Genomic DNA, 20590 nt, shown 5'->3' on the forward strand with positions numbered 1-20590 from the left:
TTTAACTAAAGATGCCCGGGGATAATCCTGGTCTTTTTGTTATCACGCTCGGCATAGTTGCTCTTGCGGAGCAAACGATGGATACGACCTACAGGAAACTGGAGTCCCGCACGCGAAGACCTGGTCTTGGCCTTCGTCTTCGACTTCCCCCCTTTCCGCGTCCAGACATGGTTTCGTTTGGTTCAAGTACAATAATGAGACGATTCAAGTAGCTCCCCTTGAGAAACGGACGGTGGAGACGGTTGATAGAGGACTGAAGTTCTACACGCTAAGGCCTAATGATATAGTGAGAGATAGTTATAGCACTATGAGTGCAAGAGAGAGTAAGATGAGTCCAAATGGAGCATTGCCTAATTCTATAACAACTGAAGTGGTTACAGCGACCAAAATGCCCTCTCCCGAGCGGCATCCTCTCCACTTTGGCGCCAAAATCGCCTCAATAGATTAAGATAAATACGACAGGACCACAGGCTGGCTTTATTTCGTCGATCATGCCGCTTGCACCGTCAGGAAAGGCCGTGAAGAAGGCCGGTAAGGCCCAGAAGAATGTCCGAGCAACAGAAAAAAAAAAAAAGAAACGCAGGAGGAAGGAGTCCTTTTCCATCTACATCTACAAAGTCCTCAAACAGGTCCATCCCGATACCGGAATTTCCTCGAAAGCCATGTCAATCATGAACTCGTTTGTTAACGACATCTTCGAGAGAATTGCTGCCGAGGCCTCCCGTCTATCTCATTATAACAAGAGGTCGACCATCACCTCTCGAGAGGTTCAGACTGCCGTTAGGCTACTGCTACCTGGTGAACTGGCCAAACACGCTGTGTCTGAGGGTACCAAAGCTGTCACTAAATACACGTCCTCCAAGTAAATCGCCGGTTTTAAACAAAAAAGGCCCTTTTCAGGGCCACCACATCTTGCGAGATCAAACATCACAAAAACTCAATTGTCCAATGCGAAACGTATTTGTCATAGTCGATATAATCTGTTCGTTGGTATCGTGTGCAGCAGAATATCTGGATGACTCATAACATCTATCTGGCCTCATAAGCTTGGTCAAAGATTGACAATGCGGTACTAAGATAATGCTCAATATTTGGTTATTCATTTCTTAAAAAATGGCTGGTCATATCTAATGTTTGGAACAGATTTGACTAATATATGATTATATAGTAGAAAATATCAATTGAGGTGTGAACATATATTTTACTCATTGTGTTCCAAGAAAAGGAGTCAGTCAGGACCGAGATCTTGCTATAGGGTTTTTGATTTTCGTTAAAGAAAAATTGTGATTCCTGACTTTTTGAGCCCGTTTAATTATTACTTGCTCTTTTTTGTGCTATCTCCTAATTGTTTCTTACTATAGAGAAGCGATGAGCCTGAATTGTATTTACGCCTGGACTAACTTTTTTCAGGTACGAACATATATAGAATTGAATTTAAAGAAAAAAAGATGCTAATTCTCGAAAAGAACATATTAGGAACTAACAAGTCTTTTGAATGAAGTAGAAACTTGTTGTGAACCGCTATGAACTTGTAGGTTTCGTATACTAGTGGAACGATTCTAGGAAGGACCTGACTAATCCAATAAAGCATAGCCATTGAGAATCGATTAATTTGTTTTTTAATTTAATTTGATTATTTCGGTCAGCGTGTTGCATTAAGGAAAAAGTTTATGCTGGTAGAACGATACAACTTTATTCGTTAATTAAACACAAAAAAATAATCCATAATTCTTCAGACTGATAAGATGTTCTTTAACCAAATGACTTTCCGTTCAACTAGAAAGAAAGAACGGATTCGAGCGCTAAAAACTGAGATCATCTCTAACACTGCGAAGAGTAACAGAAATTAGCAATTAAATCAAACCAATTCAATCAAAAATAAATTCACGTTTTATCAATACACTTTTATAAACTGCTAACCTGTGTCATGTGTGAAGTTTCGCGAAACGTAAGAACTGGCTGTTTTAAACTTACAAAGATTGCATAATTATATAAAGAGCGTACATTTGGCTAAGATTGATTCTCAAATATTTTATATCTGTTATTTATATTTCGAGTGCAAAATGTTTGATATTGCAGCAAGTGGTAGCCCTAAAAAGGGCCGTTTTTCTTTTCTGAATAATCAGTAATTTAAGCACGCTCTCCACGAATACGACGGGCGAGCTGGACATGATGGAGACACGTTTAGCGTGAATAGCACACAGGTTAATATCCTCAAATAAGCCAACCGGGTAGGCCTCGGATGCTTCTTGTAGGGCCATGACAGCCGAGCTTTGGAAGCATAGATCAGTCTTGAAATCCAGAGCGATCTCATTGGATTGGAAGGGAAGCTTGCGAATGAGAAGTTCAATTAACATCTGGTAACGACGAATCTCACGGAGAGAGACAGTACCTGGCCTACAACTATGAGACTTCTTCACACCGCCAGTAGCCGGAGCCGACTTACGAGCAGCCTTGGTAGCCAGCTACTTCCGAGGCGCCTTCCCACCAGTGGATTTGTGGGCAGTCTGCTTAGTACGAGCTATTTTGAATTCGTGACGAAGAGCGAATGTACCGCGCCCGAAATACTCTGCAGCTTAAAGATGACAATGGTGAGGGTTTGTTGAAAGCAGCAGCGCCCTCTGGGAAGACGCTTCAGAGACACTAACAGAGGTTTAAATGATTGTTAAAATTCAAAGCTTTTTGGCAGTGAAAATTATGTTCTTTTATGTTAGCTTGTAAGATATTGTAGTTGAGCGATGTAGTTGATATAGTGCGAACTATATCGTACTTTCAGTGGAACGATAAAGGTTTCTTGTGTTTAGTTAGATAGTAAATGGCACATACATATATAACAGAAAACTGCCCCTAGTTATAAGCTATTGTGTCAGACATCGATATTCTGTATTAATTTTTATGGGAATTTGAGTAGTTAAACAATAGGTAAATTGCACAATAATTAGCTATTGAAGGTAAAATGCATGTTCTTCAAAATGGCCACTTTTTCAGTAAGTTTAGCTCCGAATCTCAATTGAATTGATTTTTTAATTCGTTTAGTTTAAAATTGCTTTGTACTATTAAGAAACTCATATGAAAACTGTGTCTAAAGCTCTGATTTTCTATGCCGCCGACTGCAAATCTGGAGCCATCATTTTCAGATCTTGCAGTTGAATATGTCTCTGCTTCAGCTGTGCTTTAAAATTAATCGTAAACTTCATATTCACAAATAGTAATATAGGCTATAAGAGTGCTATTCACTGACATGGAAACACATACTTATTTTTACAGATTTATTATTGAGATAATAGAGATATGGCTCTTCCGGATGCATTGATCCTCTACTATGTGCAAAATCTTTCAGCTTGAATACACAATCGTTATATCTCTAAAACAAGCTATCTGTAAGCTCTACTAACAATTTCGGTTAATGTCATAACTACTATTAGATAGAAAACGATTACTAATCTAATTTCGCTCATATAACACTGTTAACTTTATTGTGAAGAGTTACTGCCATTTATCGTACTAGTTATTTTTTCTAATTAACATTTCAAAGTTTTGGGCTATGAAGACTAACTACGATTCCTATAATTGGTATCTACGATTGGTATCGAGCACCGCTACGAAAAATAGCATTATTCACTTATGAAATGTTTTAGGTGACAGTTGAAAGAAATGTTTGCAAAACTTAAGTTTAAAATTTTAGTAAATTCTAGCCAGATTCGAGTCCAGTCACGCAATTCATATTGTGTAACACTAATGGCAAAACGCTTTTCACTCTTCCTACTCAGCCTTCTACCCGAGCGTCGCTTCAGTCCTGATACCCGAATCAGCTCAGCGACTCCACCTGGACCCTATTGCTTGAAATGCTTTGACTTGTGTCTCCATATCTCAGTACGTGCTAATGTGTTTTGCATCTTTTTTAATATCAGATATAAGCAGTATCCAATGTTATCCTAGAGCCTGAAGCTAATAGCAAACCCGTTAGTTTTAACCGTCTATTACATAGAATAGCTTAATTTCACGAAGCACAGAACAGCAAACACTAGCCTATCTAGGATGACTTTTTCCAGTTTCAAAAGCAGATTTTCTCAAAATCATAAACCTTCATTAATTAAATTCTTGAAAAAAAAAAGTAGATTCGCGTATGGTAATGCGTGTTCGATCGATAACATCTTATTGCTGTGTATACATATCTAGGAACCAAGAGCAACACTCCTGCTTACAGATACCCTAAATAGTAAGGCCATTTTAAGTTCAAAAAGAAAAGAAAAAAAAACACGCTCCTTTTCGACGGTTTTGTTTGTTTGAACCGTACAATGGGACCGTGGGACCGTACAATAGTAGTACGGCTATGAACATTGTTTAAAGCTAAAAATTACACAATTGTATTCACCGTATATTTCTCGTACTAGCATATTCATCACAGTAGTTTTGTGATGATATTAAGAGAATAGCAGTTGCTTTCATCCATCTAAACGAATCAAGATTTCACCTGGTAAATTAAGGTATATAATTACTCGAATGACACCAGCAAGCCACTGGCTAGATGAACCAATTAGTCGGGACTAAATGCCCACATGAAGCTTTGTTGATGAGGCGTAGCTTTCGACGGCGCAATTAAGGGTTGCTATAGTTGCTCCATTGGGGTTATATAACGAGTAAAATGTAAAACATCGTCTAGGCAACAGATGATAGTTGAGCAAAATATCTACTAACACCCGTGTTCATTTTTACTGGAGAAGTACAGAGGGTTACTCATACTACGCTTTAGTGCTAACGTGTGATTAACCTTCTATTTAAAATACGTCAAAAGCTACCGGGATATCGCAGTATCTTTTGTAATCTCTAACAAATTATAATCAAGTGTCAAAGTGTCGCAGTAAAGTATTTGCTTTTGCACCAACTTTTACCCATTTTGTCAGATTCAAAATGGAACGGCGGGTAACTTAATTTCCGTGGTCGCTTTCGCTAACGAACTCATATGAGCTTGCTGAATTTACCTTTGTGTGTGGGTTCTCTTATAATTATCAATTATATTATATATTGTATAATTTACTAGTTCGGTATGCATCCATGCTTTCGGTCACGACAATCGTCTTTTCTAACTCAGTAGTTTTAGTTGCAACCTTTCCTTAATGCTAGTTTTGATCTCACTGTTGCGATGTAAGCCAATAACGAGAATAGACCCAGCACAAATAAACTGAACGTTTTTTTTCCAAACAGACCATTGATGCTCAGACCGAGACTCTGGAGCTAAAAATGATGAGGCATTCAAGGCCAAGAATGAACGCCAATGAAAAATAATCTATCCGATTTCATATAATCGATTGCAGTACTTAAGGCCAATCGTCAATGGCGTCGATTAACCAGACAAGATAACTTTTACGTAATGTATATATGTATAATAGTTCCCTTTTTTCTCTCAATAAATTATTCCAATAATTCCATTCATATGGACCACAGATTGCTCAATAAGCGAACTAATACAACTCCAATGTTTACCCGAACCAAGGCTTCAACAACACATGATACTTGGTACGTGTACTGCACAACTGCAAAGAAAGTATACAAATTAATTCACTTTTTAATCACAACTAACAGCCAGTTCATTCAGGTATAAGAAAAGTTCCTTAAACCAAATTCTATACCAATTCGTAATCTAAATAGAAATCCATAATGTAACGCCGATTTACGAACGTGTTAGAACTAACGTCGAGCAAACTCTTCGAGTCAAGAGTTCGAAACGAATCACGCGACCCACTTGACATTGGTGCTTTTTTCTTATCAATGGGAGACGAGCACGCGCTTTGAAAGGGGTTGTGATTGGTTGAGCTAAGATCGAGCGCCTTGGATAGCATCATGTCAGCACATGCGGTGTCGCTGTCTGCTATAAATAGGGGTGGTGCGTTTAGGAGCAATATACTATTTGCTGAGACCCAAATAAGCGATCAACATGTCTGGACGCGGTAGAGGGTTTCAGAAAGGATAGCGCTACGCGTCATCGAAAGGCAGTTTGTGGCAACATTCAGGATATCACCAAACCTGCCATTTGTTATTCGGGTCGTGATGATGGCGTCAAGTCTATTTCTGGTCTCATCTACGAGGAGAGCCGTAATGTCCTCGAATCTTCTAGGAAAACATCATCCGTGACACTATCACTTACACCAAGCACGTCAAGAGGAAGACTGTAACCTCAATGGACATTGACTATGGCTTCAAGGGGCAGGGACGCACCCTCTACGGTTTCGGTAGTTAAGCGGGACGAGTCCATTAGAGGCTTGCTGTCCACAAAAATCCTTTTGAGGGTCACTAAATATTTTGTAGTCATAGATCTTCTAGTGAATGTACTTAATTTTGTTCCGATAAATACTGATTCATTTCTGAGTATGTTGGTTCCTTGCATCTCGTGGAATCAACGTTCTTTCAAGCTTTTCCACACGTTGTTTTGAAAAAGTGGTTTTTCAGGCATCAATTTAAGCATTGGTTAGGAACCTTTATCCACTTATTTTGATGTCGTATTAAGAGGATTTCCTTAATTTGCACCTGTAATCGTACATCTATCGTTGGGCAGTTACCTTGAAAACATCAAAGGAGACGTAAAAAGGTCGCAACTGACATAAAATGGCCTTTGAGTACGAGCAGTATATAGGCACGTTAGCCTGTTCTAACTAAACAGTTACCGTTGACTTGTTTTATAAATTGTTCGGTGAGTATATGTTAAAAGCTATTGTTTATTTCAAGAGAATCAACCAAAAATAGTAATCATTTTATAATACGGAATATAATAATAAAGAATAAGGAATAACCGTTCACATATTCATCAGTGGTGAAGCGTCCGAAATTTCAGTAATTCATTTATTAGATAAAATGAAAAAATCATAATAAAGATAGAATTGTAATGTATATGGATAATGTTAATCAAATTAAAATTCTTGAAAACAGATTACCTACTTCTTCCTTTATTGGGAATGAAACGTAAAACTGCGAATACGAAAATGTCTGTTTATATGTGCTATGTTGTTCTACGTTTAGAGATCAGTGCTTTAGGAAAATCCTTGAAAGGCTTCGAAATCGAATGTGCTGAAACTTTGACCCTTTTAGCTCTCAAGAATAACCTTTTCGGTATCGAAGACGGCGGTCAGGTGATAATAAACTGACAGCAGATATGGAAACCACATAGCCCCTTAGTGCAACTTGGCTCGGTAACTTGCGCGTTGCACTGTTTAAGTTTACAGGTAAGTTTTTGCCGCTAACTTTCGTAAAAAGGTATCACATTGATAAAAGTGCTTCCTTGAGGTGCTACGTACGTATGTCTTCTAAAAATTTAGCACAAGCAACTGTCGAAGGCGTTTAATTAATCGTCCAGCAAGGAGGCTATCCGGATACTTCAAACGATCGTTAAGTCGAACGCATCTCGGCAAATTTTATAAGGACCGCATTCAGGTATTTCCTAGAACTTGCCGTCTTGGTGACCACGTGAAAAACTCATGTACCTATCTGGACAAATTTCCTCAATCGCCGAGAAGTTACAAGATATAAAGTAATATAAGAAGTTCTCGTGAATTTCCACAGATGGCTTTGTCGGTGTATTATACGCCTCGTTGTAAACTGTATTTTTTATCTGTTCGAGTTTCTGGTTGAAGGACACCAGAAATCGCTGTTGCTAATTCTGCTAAACGTACATAAGCACAACGCAATTTGTGTTAGTAAAAAAGTTACGTCATTGTGAACTAAAAGGATTTTTCGATCACATTTATTTACCCCGGCCATTTGTTGCTGACATAACATCTTTTATTATACCAGTTAAATTTATATTTTCCTCTTGATTTAACCGATTCCTGAAAGACTTTCGGTTAAACTAAGTAAAGTTGGCGGCTTGGAGAGCAATCTTCAGTTTTTAACGCAATGTTTCGGGTTATAGCGTTTATCGTGCTTTGTTTATGTACATAGGGAAAAATAATTGACATGAGTTCTATTCACGCAGATCAACAAAGCGGTTCGATATATCGATATAAGATCACACTGTTCAATCTACAAGATCATACATGAATGGATGTCGTTATCGTATATACTCGTGAGAATATTAACTGAGTATTTACCTTTGATCTCCTTTGAGACTTAACATTGTAAGCTGAAGTATTTTTTCAGAATAGCACCGGCATATGTGGTGCACTATTCAGGTGTAAGTAGAAATATGGCCTAAAAAGACTGTCTTATTATCTATAAAAATTTCTGTGGACTGTCTTCAATGAAGGCCTTAAAGATTACTGTAAGATTGTTAATGATAACATTCAGAGCACTATTTAGTCTATCACAAATTGTCTAATAATATGATGATTTATTGAGCAAAACACATCCATGTATCTTATTATGTCGACTGATAATTTCAAGCTGACATATTGTGTTTGAGTAGTTCTTTTCACCAAAATTATGCAACATTGCACTTTTACAAGGTATAAAAAGTTCATCATCAAAAAAACGCTACCAGGGTCTTTAATTAGAGAAAGCCGCGTGCCAGACATACTTGTGACTCAATTAAAAATGTATGACCAACCTGGGAATTGTCTAACCGATTCTTTTGTACGTTCGAAAATGCAAAGACCATAACTGAACATTTCGTGACCTAATTTTCAAGTCTAACGCAACTTTCGCATCGTAGTAATGTGCTGCGCTACCTTGCATTGTTGCCCTGACCAAAGACCAATAGTTCGAAAAAATATCACAGTTTAAGATGATCATACATCGGGCATGCTCCAAAAGTGTTTATATATGCTAATAAATGCTTCAAGCTCTAGCTTCGATTCCTTTGCTTAAGTAAACACTGCATTAGACGACGGATGGCCCCATCTCCAGCACGAAATGAGTTGTGTGTCTGCGCCACATCTCGGACCACTAGGATTTTACATGTCCCCACGTTTAGTAAATAAAGACTTTATTACTGTACTATTATGGGGGGAAAAGAGTGTTCGCATCACTGTTAAAAAAACAAGTTGTTTATTTCTTTCGTTGTTACTTATAAACGATATCTGGACGCTTTTCCACCGTGTAGTCGTGTGTCGTCTGTTCGAGCTTAGTGGTCCACCGCTTGTATATCCGTCGCTCACTCCGGCCTTTTTTTTCGCAGTTACCGGAGTAAGCACTTGAATAACAGAGCACGAAAATATACTGATAAAATCGGCCGGCACTCATAACACAGTATTCAAAAAGACTGAAGCTAGATACGCAACCTTGCCTACGCGGCCTGCAACGGGGTAACCTGCTTTCAGGTTTTAGGTACAAGTACAATTAGTAGAATCTCTATTTATACTAATTGTAACGTCATTAGAGCGCAAATATGCAAGTTCAAGAAGTGTTTTTATCATGTTCTTTTCTTATCAAATTAAACTTGGTTCGGAAAAAAAACTAGCGAACGTATTTTTATATGAGAAGGGCCCCAGTCAAACATGGTGTACTTCTTATATTCTAAAACGACTGTCGTTTAAGCCGCTCGTTACGTATTCAGACTAGCCTTAGACTAGGCTTATTCAGTTCCACAATGTCGCATCCAGCATCTAGTAAGGCGAATGTCCGTACCATGGACTGGAAGGAGACGAAACGTAAAAGAAATGAGTCCTTCTCTATTTATGTCTACAAGGTTTGTAAAAAGGCGCATCTTTGCATTTCTTTTTAGCTTCGATAAATGATCAACCTCTTTGCACGATACCATTAGTGACCCATATAGTTTTAGCTTGGACTCAGCATGGACGGCTGTAATTGACATTTGTTTTTTAAATTAATGAATTATAATGGACCCATTTACGTTACATAATGGAAAAGTCTTTGATGAATATACTGGCGTCATTTTTTTCTGTCCTGCGGGACCAATTGTTTTTTTATGATATCCAGTAAATTCTAGCACTTATATAATCCGACAATCCCTTACTTATGTATATATTAACCTGTGACAAACATAGAGCTTTTGAAGCCCAAAGAAGCAACTGATAATCAAGCATATCCCGCTATAGATTTCCTTTGAGAAGCCATACACAAGGAAATAATGCATGGGAAAGCAAATGGTGGGTACTTAGCTATCCAGAAGCTGCCAAAATTTGGGATAAATGTGTAGAAATGGAAGTATTTTTAACACATATGCAAAAAGCATCGTTCTAGCCCCAATTGAAAAGTTATCCGATTTCCGGACTCGTTGTCACAGTCTGATATATTTTTTCACGTGCTCGGCATTATCTGATGATTGATCGTCCTATTTACTTTAGGCTTTGGCCAAGACAATTAAGGCAACCTGAACCACACCTTTTCACAAGCTTAAGTGATTTTGCAGTTAAGTATGTACCTTATTTTAATCTACTAAGCAAGAGGAAAAAATTAATTTGCTTGTTAGATATTTCATTCAAACTTTTGAATGAAACATGTATATCATGGAGATATTAACGCTATCTAGTAATTATACAAAACAGATCTCGAGTTAGTATATTTTAGTTGGCTTAGTACAATTTTGTGTTACTCACGCTGATGGCATTACTCTATCCACCTGTTCAATAGTATCAATTATCTCGGGGGGGGGAATATCACGTCTGACAAGTTACAATTAACACAACACGCATGGATCTAGTTGCTAAATAAAAAAAAAACGCTTGATTTTTCAAAACGTGGTGGTTGTTAAAGTGACCATTTTGTTGCAGAAATGAGTGGCCTAGGTCTTTTTGAGCAGCAAGATAGCATAAAACAGGGCATAAACCTGAGCGATAGTGACGCCAATCTGCTGTTTATTTAACTCCGTCGCTACGGATGGCTAGGTGGAGATAACAAGGAATGATCCGCGTCTTTTTGTTGTCAGGGGCAATTTTGCTGTCTATGAAGTTCCCCGGGTACTGTTGCAGGAGTTGTGAAATGTAGTGATCTTCAAGTAAAAGAGAAGCTTTGCACTAACCTAACTCTTTTATGGGTAAGGTGATATATTCCTGCTCCACATCGGGTATTCGTCCCTTAACACTGTGTTATATAGTAGTTATAAAGTGTTGTTTAAGTACGTAAACTGTCGAGCAGTCGTTCGCAAAAATCTCTTTCATAGTTTTTGATTTAAGTGTAAGGCTAATTAGCTTCGCGTGTCCGTCGTTTATATTTATGATAATAACATTTCACAGAACGGTTTCTAGAAGCAACGTCCTTCTTCTCTTATTCGACCTGTATATTTATTCTCAGATACATTGTTAGTTTTGTTTTAGTAGCCAGGTAATGGCTGGAGCAATAGTCAGAGTCGACTGTTCCAAATAGCGGTTCCTAATAACGGTTTGAGTAAATATAATATTTGAGGCGTACGTAATTCATCGCCATTCACGACACAGGATATGCTCAAAAAAATTAATGTATATCCTATCATTCGGGTTCCAGGTATTTACTAACCGTCCGGTGAACAACGCTACGTAGGAAATTGCGCTCAATTCTGGTTTAGTGAAACAGAACGTTAAGAGAAAAGAGTACTGTCTAAGTTCGTTCGTCTATTATTCAGATTTGGCAAGTTATATACATATATATATATATATATATATATATATATCATTAAGAAGGTTTGCACAGTTCTGTTGCCCATTATTCGAGCTACTGCTGCGGTTCCGTGGGTTCTTAGTGCCACAAGATTGTTCCCAACAGGTGGTCTACCTTGTTCTTCTTGGATCACAATTGGTGTGCGATGGCCAATAACTTAGCCGTCCTTACACACCAGTGGTAAACCGGTGCTTTCGGTAAAAGCCTAAATTTGGCAAGAAGCACGGTACATACAGTTCATAGCGAGTTGATCGCTACAAGATTGTTTTTACATGGTGCAGCATTAGCCAACTCCGGGGCCTGTGGTATCCTTATTTAACCACGGGCAGGACAAAAACACATTTCTGGCGACGCAAACCCAGCGTTAGCCTGCTCGACCATAGCCTGGCGTCCTGCTGTCCCTTATCCCGCTGCTCACTCAAGTGGCAACCGAATCTGTTACCTTCGAAGCCCCATCTTCCTGTTGCTACAATGGCCTGTTTCCCACTATAGTTCGTTGTTGTTGAGCCTCATCTGGGTCATTTCTAGCCCGGCTTCGGTAGGTTTCACGAGTTGGGAACTTTGACGGTACAGGCCTTCCGAGGAGTTTCGAAAAGCAGTTAGTTACCGTTTCCAAAGCATACCTAGCCATATAAAAGTATCGCGCCTTTTATTCGTGTAACAAATCGCCATATGTTTGCTACTAAGAAGCGTAAAGTGACAATAATAATGAAGAAAACCAGAGTGTTGACTATCTATTGTCATTGCCTATCTGGTAAGACGAGAAAGCCAACACTTACCGGCAAAATATATACTTTTAATCACTTGACATTTTACGGTGTTTACACAACTCGCCGTCTTCCTTATTAATCGACAGCATGACACTGTTTCGATTCAAGCCAAGCATTGTTCACGCATGTTGACTGTGCCGTCGTCCCGCCCAAATTTTAAACAATCGAGAGCGAAATTTCGAAAGTACGAAAAATGCTTGTATAGAGCTCTGCGCAAATACGATATATAGCTGATCACAGCAAAGCAAGGCAAGCGAGCTAGATCAGCACCTAAAAATCCACTGGTTTTCCCAATGTGAGCCCCGTTTGCCCCCTGGGCCATCGATGTACGCCATCGGTATCATGCCTAGGGTACCCCTTTGCAATATCGCGCCGCTGAGTTTTAACTCTACCTGGTCCGGTTTGAAAACTTACTCGGGTTCTATTCACGAATGGAATAACAGAAAAAATAGAAAGCAACTAGGGTAATTATGCTTACATTTTTACGTATTTCACATGTTAATTTCGGCTTTTATATGAGACACTTAAGCTGGACGTGAGTATTAATAGTAGATATAAGAAAATATTATGGATACACAGAAGGAGAGAAGCAAAGTAGATGTTAAAGTTCGCGTTAAAGGAATGTCCGAAACAACACAACATTTTGAGCTCTCTCATTATCAACGATTAGACGTGTTTGTCTGTTTTCGAATCGACACAATGGTTCCGAAGTAGAAACAGGGAGAACAGGAAAACAGACAAAGGGAAGATCAGTCTAACAGGATCCGTAATCTCGCTTATCAGAGACTCTTGCCAGCCCATAACCATCGTTCTTCACCGCACCCCTTCTCTTCTACTCTAAATGTATTTTTTCCCTTCAGTTCAACAACATCGTTTCTTCTCGAAATCGCCCCCTTAAACCGTTTTCTTTTCAACTGCCCTCCGCCGCCATCATCGCAAAGCGCCGCCACAAATCTACGTGCCTCTCTCTCCCCCACTGTCTCCAATTCACAGTTACCCCTCAAACTGGGTTTCAGCCATACCTCCAATTCACAATAGCCAAAAACAGCCATATTCCCCATTGACGCCCGTTTCTTGTACACCCCCGTATTCAGTCCCTATATTTGCCCCTTCTACTAGAAGGCAGTGCCTCTGCCACGGCGGCGTAGCCTACCCAAAATCCATCCCCTCCTTTCTAAAAACCTCCTTAAATGGCCCCTTCTAAAACCCTCTAAATGCCCCACCCAACTGAACTCACCGATACGGCGTCTGGACCAGACCAGCCAGCAGGCAGGCAATAGTAACGTAGACAGCCAGCCGTCGGCAGCAGCACCGCAAGCTGAGTCCAGTCGAATCCACCGCCCGGTGGCGAGTTCGGAGCCACCATGGCCCGCGTCCCGCGTCCCGCGTCACCTAAAAACTGCCACCAGCACCACCCGACGCTTCTCTTCTCTGTGTCTTGGGCGCCCGGTCGCGCGGCGTGCCAACTGTAAAAACCACTTCAGCCCTCCTCCGGCGGTGACTCGCGAACGTGCGCTGTGCGTCCGGTCCAGCTGTAAAAACTCCAGCGCATGCGCGTCTAGGATACGACGCAGAGGTAGCGGCTGCAGCAGCGGCGCACGCTGCCGGCGCTGGGAAAGGGCAACTGGGAGGTGCGTGGATTGCTTGTGGTCTTGATGGTACCACTCAGTTGGCTGTTGACTGAACCACGTTGACGCGTCATGGGTTCACGCGCTGGACGCTTTGCTGCAGCTAGTGAAATGCAAAAGGGGACCGTACCGTGTATACTGCACGGACGTTACACGACGTTGTGGGATTACAATGCTGTTCCAGCAGGGCTTTCGGCGAAGGGAGATCTAAACTCGATGATATGAAACGCAGAAGGATTAATGAGGCTTCGAGATGAAATACCGGCTTCGAAAGCCAAGGCAAGAATCATCCTTATGCAGATGACCAAAGCTGCAGGTACCTTGGAACTAAGATCCAGGAAACTGAGAATAAGAGGGAAGATCTTAGACTGAATAAGAGGAAGCACCTGTAAACAAGCATGACATGATATCAGTAACGGTCAAAACCTAAGATGTAAACCACAGCAGGAAATAGACAGATTTCTTTATATATATATATATATATATATAACAATTTATTGTACATATTACAATACGCAAGTACTCTGCTTATAAAGACTACTACAATGGGTATCGTATAGTTACTATATTTTAGACAATCAAGCATCGATATTTTATCAATTCATTTGTTGCTAGAGTACCTAGCACGGAAATACGGGTAGGTTTCTAAAATTTGACCATTCCGCATAGATCAAAAACTACAGCAGTATTTTTTGTCTGCGGATCTACCGTGTGTTATCTGTGTATTATTTGCTTCGTACTATAAGGTCCACACTTACAAAAATCTTGTTCCTCTATGACCTAATCCGCCGGCTTGAACTACTTCCAGGCACTTCTATAATCTTTACTATTTGCAAATACTCGAAAAGCTTCCAGCTAGTAAACCTCTTTCTGCGTCCCCTTTTCCTCTCTATTTCTCTATTCCATTCTCGTTACGATGAGTCTATCGGTGGACCGAATAAAGTGGTAGATTTCGACCTATCCCGTCCGGATCGCTGGTCCCTCACATTGACATGGGGTATTATGGGACGAAACGATGGCCTCACACATGAATCTGTGGTGGAACATCATGGCAGCCGGTGCTGCTGGCGATGGCGAAGTTGGTGCCACTCACCGCCGCGTGGACTTTTGGGGAGACGCGTGCGGCCGCTGGAAGGGGTGAGGGTTGGAACGCAGTAGCAGCGGCGGTTCCAGCAGCAGCCGCCAGCGAATAACGGGACCCGCCGGCTAAGCAGCACATGGTCGAGTCTCCATCACTGTCGCGTTGCTTCACCCACAGAGCAAGAGAGAAACCGACCCGGACGCAAGAAGATACTCGCGCACAGCGTCACAGGAGTCAACAGTAGTATGACACTGACATCAACAACCGACAACGGACAGGCAGAAAGACTGGCCAACTGGTCCTTAACTGGCCGTCGTGAAACTTCAGTATAAAACGAACTGATGATGATTATTATCCGGTGAGTTTAAAGCGAAAGTGATCGATATATCTGTATGTTGTCATAACGATATTGTGAAGCTTGGCCGAAGAAGAGGATGAGGATGCAAAGTGTGTTTCGATCAGGGTGCGTGTTCTGTTCGAGTCTGAAGACGAAGTGCGTTTGAAACGAAGAAAAATAAAGGGGGCAAAATATTATAGTCGAGTGCGGTCTGCAAAGGGCTCCGAGAAGGGTTGGGCGCTGGTTCGGACCACCATTGAAGAACAGACGTGTTTGTTCGTAGTGTTGAAGTTCGCAGTCGCCGGAGGTCATTGAACGTTCGTGAGCAATATATAGCAAAGGTCAAAGAGTTAGTTTAAAGTACACCTAGAACTTGAGGAGTGATGGTGGTCTAGGGAAAAGGTTGTCAAGCTCTGACCTAATTGAAGATCTCACGCACAGTAATTATCGCCTCCAGAGGACAAAGAATGCCATCTATGACGTGTAAAGTTGAATTGAAAAATGTAAGATTGTGACTAAAACGAGTGACTCTATCTGTGGATTATTACATCATCGACAAAATATTTTACCACACACTTGAATTACAAGATACAAAACAACGCCAGCAGGAAGAACTGTGTGCCGAAGAAAGGGGTAAGTTTGGATGAATACTAGATGACAAGCTAGTTAGAACTCAAAAGATCTGTTCGTATGGTGCATTCCGTAGATGTTGCAGCGATAATGTATCTATCTACTGAACTTGGAAACACGTGATGAGACGGTCTAGGTTTGAGGTCGCGCGTAAACGCATCTCGTTTTGTGCAGTAAAGAGCAGCTAGTATTACAAACCAATGCCCCACGGCAATGTCGGACTTAGAACTCAAAGCATTTAAGGTAAATATAGAAGATCCGCTTGGCAGGTTCTACACATATCAGAATGAGTAAAAGCCGTTTCAAGGTTTTGACATTTGTCTGCAGAGCGAACTTGCGTCACTTAGCGCAAAGAGCCTAAACAATGTCCAAAACCAGTAATACTGTACAATGCAATTTGTTATTCAAACATCCAAAGGCGTACAACATATTATTAAGTCAAATTTAAAATTCATTTTCAAACGCTGAAATTAAAGGTTCCATTAAAAAACCTTCCCTTTTTAGGCATAACCGCTAAAGATCAGTTTATGTACTAGAAAATGGAATATGACATTTTCCTCTTTCGATCGCGAACTTCATGATTTTATTTATGCTAAATATAGGAAACCAGTTTACTGGAGAGTACTTTAATTAAGTACATTGTATCATTATACAGGATGCTAAATTAGCGCATTGACTAGTCAGTACAAAACGACGGTCGAAGCAAACTTACTTCTTACTAAATACCATGGCTTTTATCTCCGGATAAACCTTACTCTTCGCGCATATGATATGGTCATCGATTTATCTACATATACATTTATATACCGAATGTAAACTTCAGTCGTTTCGTGGCGCATGGAATCTCTACGACGAAAAAAAGCGCCAGTGGTGAAGATATTACAAGTGAAGTTCAACTTAGTGGTCCAGTCAGCTCTGACAAGGAACACGCGTCGACATAGTTGTCCCGGAAAAGAGCGTGTGGGTCATATCTAACAGTGCAGGACTTAGGAGAATAACCAAAACAGGGACCAACGCTAATATAGATTTTTACATTTAGCAGCGAAATCGTGAAATCCAGTGTACTCATATCATATAAATTAATGTTTTTATCCACCAAAATTGAGTAGCATTTGTGTCGTCGGCTGGACTTAAAGCAGCGACCCGCTGGTCGCTTCTAGCCAGAGATCGATACACAATAGATAGAGCCAATAATCGAAGTGTTTACCTATTTGAACGAGTGGGCGATACGTTTGTGTTTATAATAAAAGAATTAGTTTTTTTTTTAATACAAAAAAAAACACATCTCAAAATTACCATGCATCATTGATTAAAGCACTTTGGTGGAGAGCGAAGAATTTGGCAAACGGCAGCCAGATTTGGTTATACTGCTACTTAAAAAATCACAATTTTGAGTATTTATGTTAAGGTAAATTTTCATTACTATACATCTCTACTATTTACTATGATATTCAGTATATATGAGTATATTTTTTAGGTTTTATTTGACCTTTGAGCTGAAATTGAATGCTTGCCGCTCCCAGATAATTAGTTGTCCGTTATCGCGTTTATTTTAATATTACTATTTTGATTTGCGCTATTGCACGCTGTTTTTTCATTATTGATCTACACTTTTAACAACTGTCAGATGACGTGTTTCGATGTAGTTAAGAAATAAATGGTTGGCCGCATAGAGCTAACAAGCCATTATCAATATAGGTGGTCCTGATTAAGGGCCAATTGACAAGATGTATACTTAGCCCGTGCAACCGATTTCACGTTCCTATCGGTCGTCGTACGAACGTTTTCGACGTTGTTCTCGTCCATGAAACATTGGACGCCGCCGAACGGAAGTTCTATCTTACTTAGCGTTATTTTTTCTTGTTCGAACAGGTATCAGAGAAGCTACGTATAATCAACATTCACAGATATATGTTTAACATCATTGTTTTTGTTGGTTCAAGTGAGGTGGCATAGCTTGAAAGAGCAACAATGCCAGCAGCCAACAGCTATAGACTAGCAAATAAATGTCTGCTTGGATGAGACTTTGTAACAACATTCTGTGAGGGGGCAGCATTGGCTCCAATGCGGGCGGGGGGCGGGGTAGGCGAGCGAGCCGATAATAAGCCTCATCGCTTCGATGAAGAGAGCGAAGTGGAAAAATAAAAAAAAAATCAACTTGAACACTTTCTTTCGGCGTTTACGCGTCCGCTGCCGTTGCAATCGCCGTAGGCTCTTATAGCGTGGCTTCGCTCCGTCCAAATTTCGTCGTTCCAGGAGGCTGACTCTGTCCTGGAAAATGAGCCGGCTAAACAATCAAAGCTAGAAGGTATATCCATTCGCTATAATCATCACATATAGCCCGAATGACCCAAACAATAAGTGTGTACTAATTTAGATCAACGTTTTATTGTAGCTCGTCGTCGCTTTCCTTCTCTGATATTTTGTGTGAGCATTGTTTGAACCTGTGATTGAATCCGTGTAAAAAAAAACTTCTACAGTTTGGTTTTAATGCAATGTTGCTAATGGCATTATCATTACGGTGCCGTGAGTCGACTGGTGCGAAGGTAGGTGATTACGTTCAGAGGGCAAAGTAATACATCATTTAGAAGTTGATCGATTATACAATGACAAATTGAAGTAAAAAAATTGCTTTCTTTGATGTGGTGTGGCTCGCGCTTAAGTAAGTAATCAACAACGAAAGCCATTCGTTTTATCAGCAGAGGGCAGGCAGCAAACAAGATCGCCTTAACATGGTTCCTTATGGAAAAGAAGGCCTGGAACGGCTTCGCAGTACTAACGCCTATTTGTGCCATCAGGTTTGTAAGCATTTTAGTTGTTTTAAACGAACATACGTTATGAACAACACATATTTTCAATTTAAGCATAAATTGAGCACATCGTTCGCCACACGAACCCAAATAGGCACTTAAAGGACGACGAGAACACCATTCAGGCGCAACGACCCCTTTAAAATCAGTTCTTAGCCGTGATTTGCACCTCTCAAAACAAACAGTTGCTTGTTGTCATATTTTGTGTCTTCTAATTTAATAACCCATCCCATAAGTCGTTTTCTATTCCCGTTGTCCAACATCCTTTCGTGGCGACCTCCACCGGCCCAGGCGGTCCCAGCACAACGTCGCGGGCACCTGCTCTACTCCGTAGCTGTAACCGCTCAACACGCAAAAAAGTGCGACACAACTTAACAACAACAACAACCGCAACATGAATCATGACGCTTTTCGCTCTAGCTTCCCCCCGTTTCTCTCGATATCCTTCTTTTTCCGTTCGCTTTTGTGCATATTAACTGCCCCCATCGATCGTAGCCCGCATTTCGTCTTCTTCTGCTCCGCGAAGGAGCGTCTTCGCGCACCGCAGGTGTCTACAACGATGGCGGTGGCGGTGGTGGCGGTGGCGGCAGCGATCTACCCGCTCGGGTCTGCTGAACAGATCCATATGTAGCAAACCGATGGAGACAAGGAGCGAGATCCACATGCTCAGATGGATGGACAATCCCCGTAAGGCATAAACATCGCCTTCTATGATGGTATCGTGCAGTACATATGGATGAGAAAGAATGAAGACGAACCGTCGGTGACATGATATCGCCCCACCGAATCCTGCCTGCGCATACATAACAGATAAGTTACTATAAGTTGATATGCAAGCGACATTAAGCGAATCCATAAGGGACTTTTTTTTTCGTTTTGCGATTGACTTTTGTCCACCGCCGGCGACGGCGACGGCGCTAGTGGCAACGGATTTTTCTAGGTAGCCTACAAACTATAGCTGACTGAAGCGGCGAGCCATTGCCGTTGGAAAAGGTTATTTTTCTTTTGACACACGCGTGCAGTCATAGATGCATAGATGTGGACATCAGCAGAGGCGGTAGTATAATATAGTGGAGGTAAAGGTAATAGTCTATGATGGCGCTACACTCTGACCATATCAAATGAAATATCAAATTCGCGCTAGCTGGCGTGCGTCGATGCCGGCGTTCATGTATGCGTCGTTTAATCGTCGAGTTTTTTGTTCAGTTTAGTACGCAAGGAGAAAATGTATATAAAGACGAAAAAAAAAAAAAAAAAAAATAGGAGAACAATAGCCAAACGATACGCGATAAGATGGCAAGAAATTTAAATTGAATTTCTGAAGAAAAATGATTATATGGTATAACATAGTAAGCAGATCATTTGTTTTGTCATATTGTTCTCGTCCATTGAGGATATAGGCAGACGGGAAAATCCATAGCAACTTTCTATCAAAATGTCCGTTTTGTCGCCGCGTATTTCTTTCATGCGACGGCCTTGATTGATTTTAGATAGCTTTCGATGGCTTTGCAAGGGATTGCTTTAGGAACTATAAGAAAATCACATTAATGGGGCCCTCCTTGGACATACGGTACGCATGGTATATATTTCCGTACACCGAATACGGTGCATATAAACTATTTATTAGTCATAGCGGATCTCGATTATACACCTGATACGACTGCACCCAGATCCGAGTAGAAACCATAATATCAGTCATTTTCAACGTTTATTTACATTAGGTCGTTTCACGGAACAACAAACACCAACAGTAAAATAAAAAACAATGACGTTTCTTTTAAACTAATGACCTACGAACAGATTGAACGAAT

General features: G+C 40.5%; 2 protein-coding genes and 1 pseudogene across 2 annotated transcripts in view; 2 read left to right on the plus strand and 1 right to left on the minus strand.

The window, feature by feature from the left end:
• The first annotated feature begins 49 nt into the window (after positions 1 to 49).
• Positions 50 to 1607, plus strand: LOC111273680 (histone H2B-like). Its single transcript, XM_022855537.2, has one exon. It carries the CDS (start codon positions 492 to 494, stop codon positions 864 to 866), a length of 375 nt encoding a protein of 124 aa, XP_022711272.1. The 5' UTR covers positions 50 to 491; the 3' UTR covers positions 867 to 1607.
• A 122-nt stretch (positions 1608 to 1729) lies between these two features.
• LOC147753812 (histone H3-like) lies at positions 1730 to 15140 on the minus strand (annotated as a pseudogene).
• The window catches only part of LOC111273676 (uncharacterized), a 74152-nt gene continuing 68701 nt past the window's right edge, over positions 15140 to 20590 (plus strand). The window contains exon 1 of the mRNA XM_022855530.2: positions 15140 to 15972. The gene's annotated coding sequence lies outside the window, so the exon portion shown is untranslated. The remainder of the gene's footprint in view (positions 15973 to 20590) is intronic.

Source organism: Varroa jacobsoni, unplaced genomic scaffold (assembly GCF_002532875.2).
Source record: "Varroa jacobsoni isolate VJ856 unplaced genomic scaffold, vjacob_1.0 scaffold_214, whole genome shotgun sequence".
NCBI classification, from domain to species: Eukaryota; Metazoa; Arthropoda; class Arachnida; order Mesostigmata; family Varroidae; genus Varroa; species Varroa jacobsoni.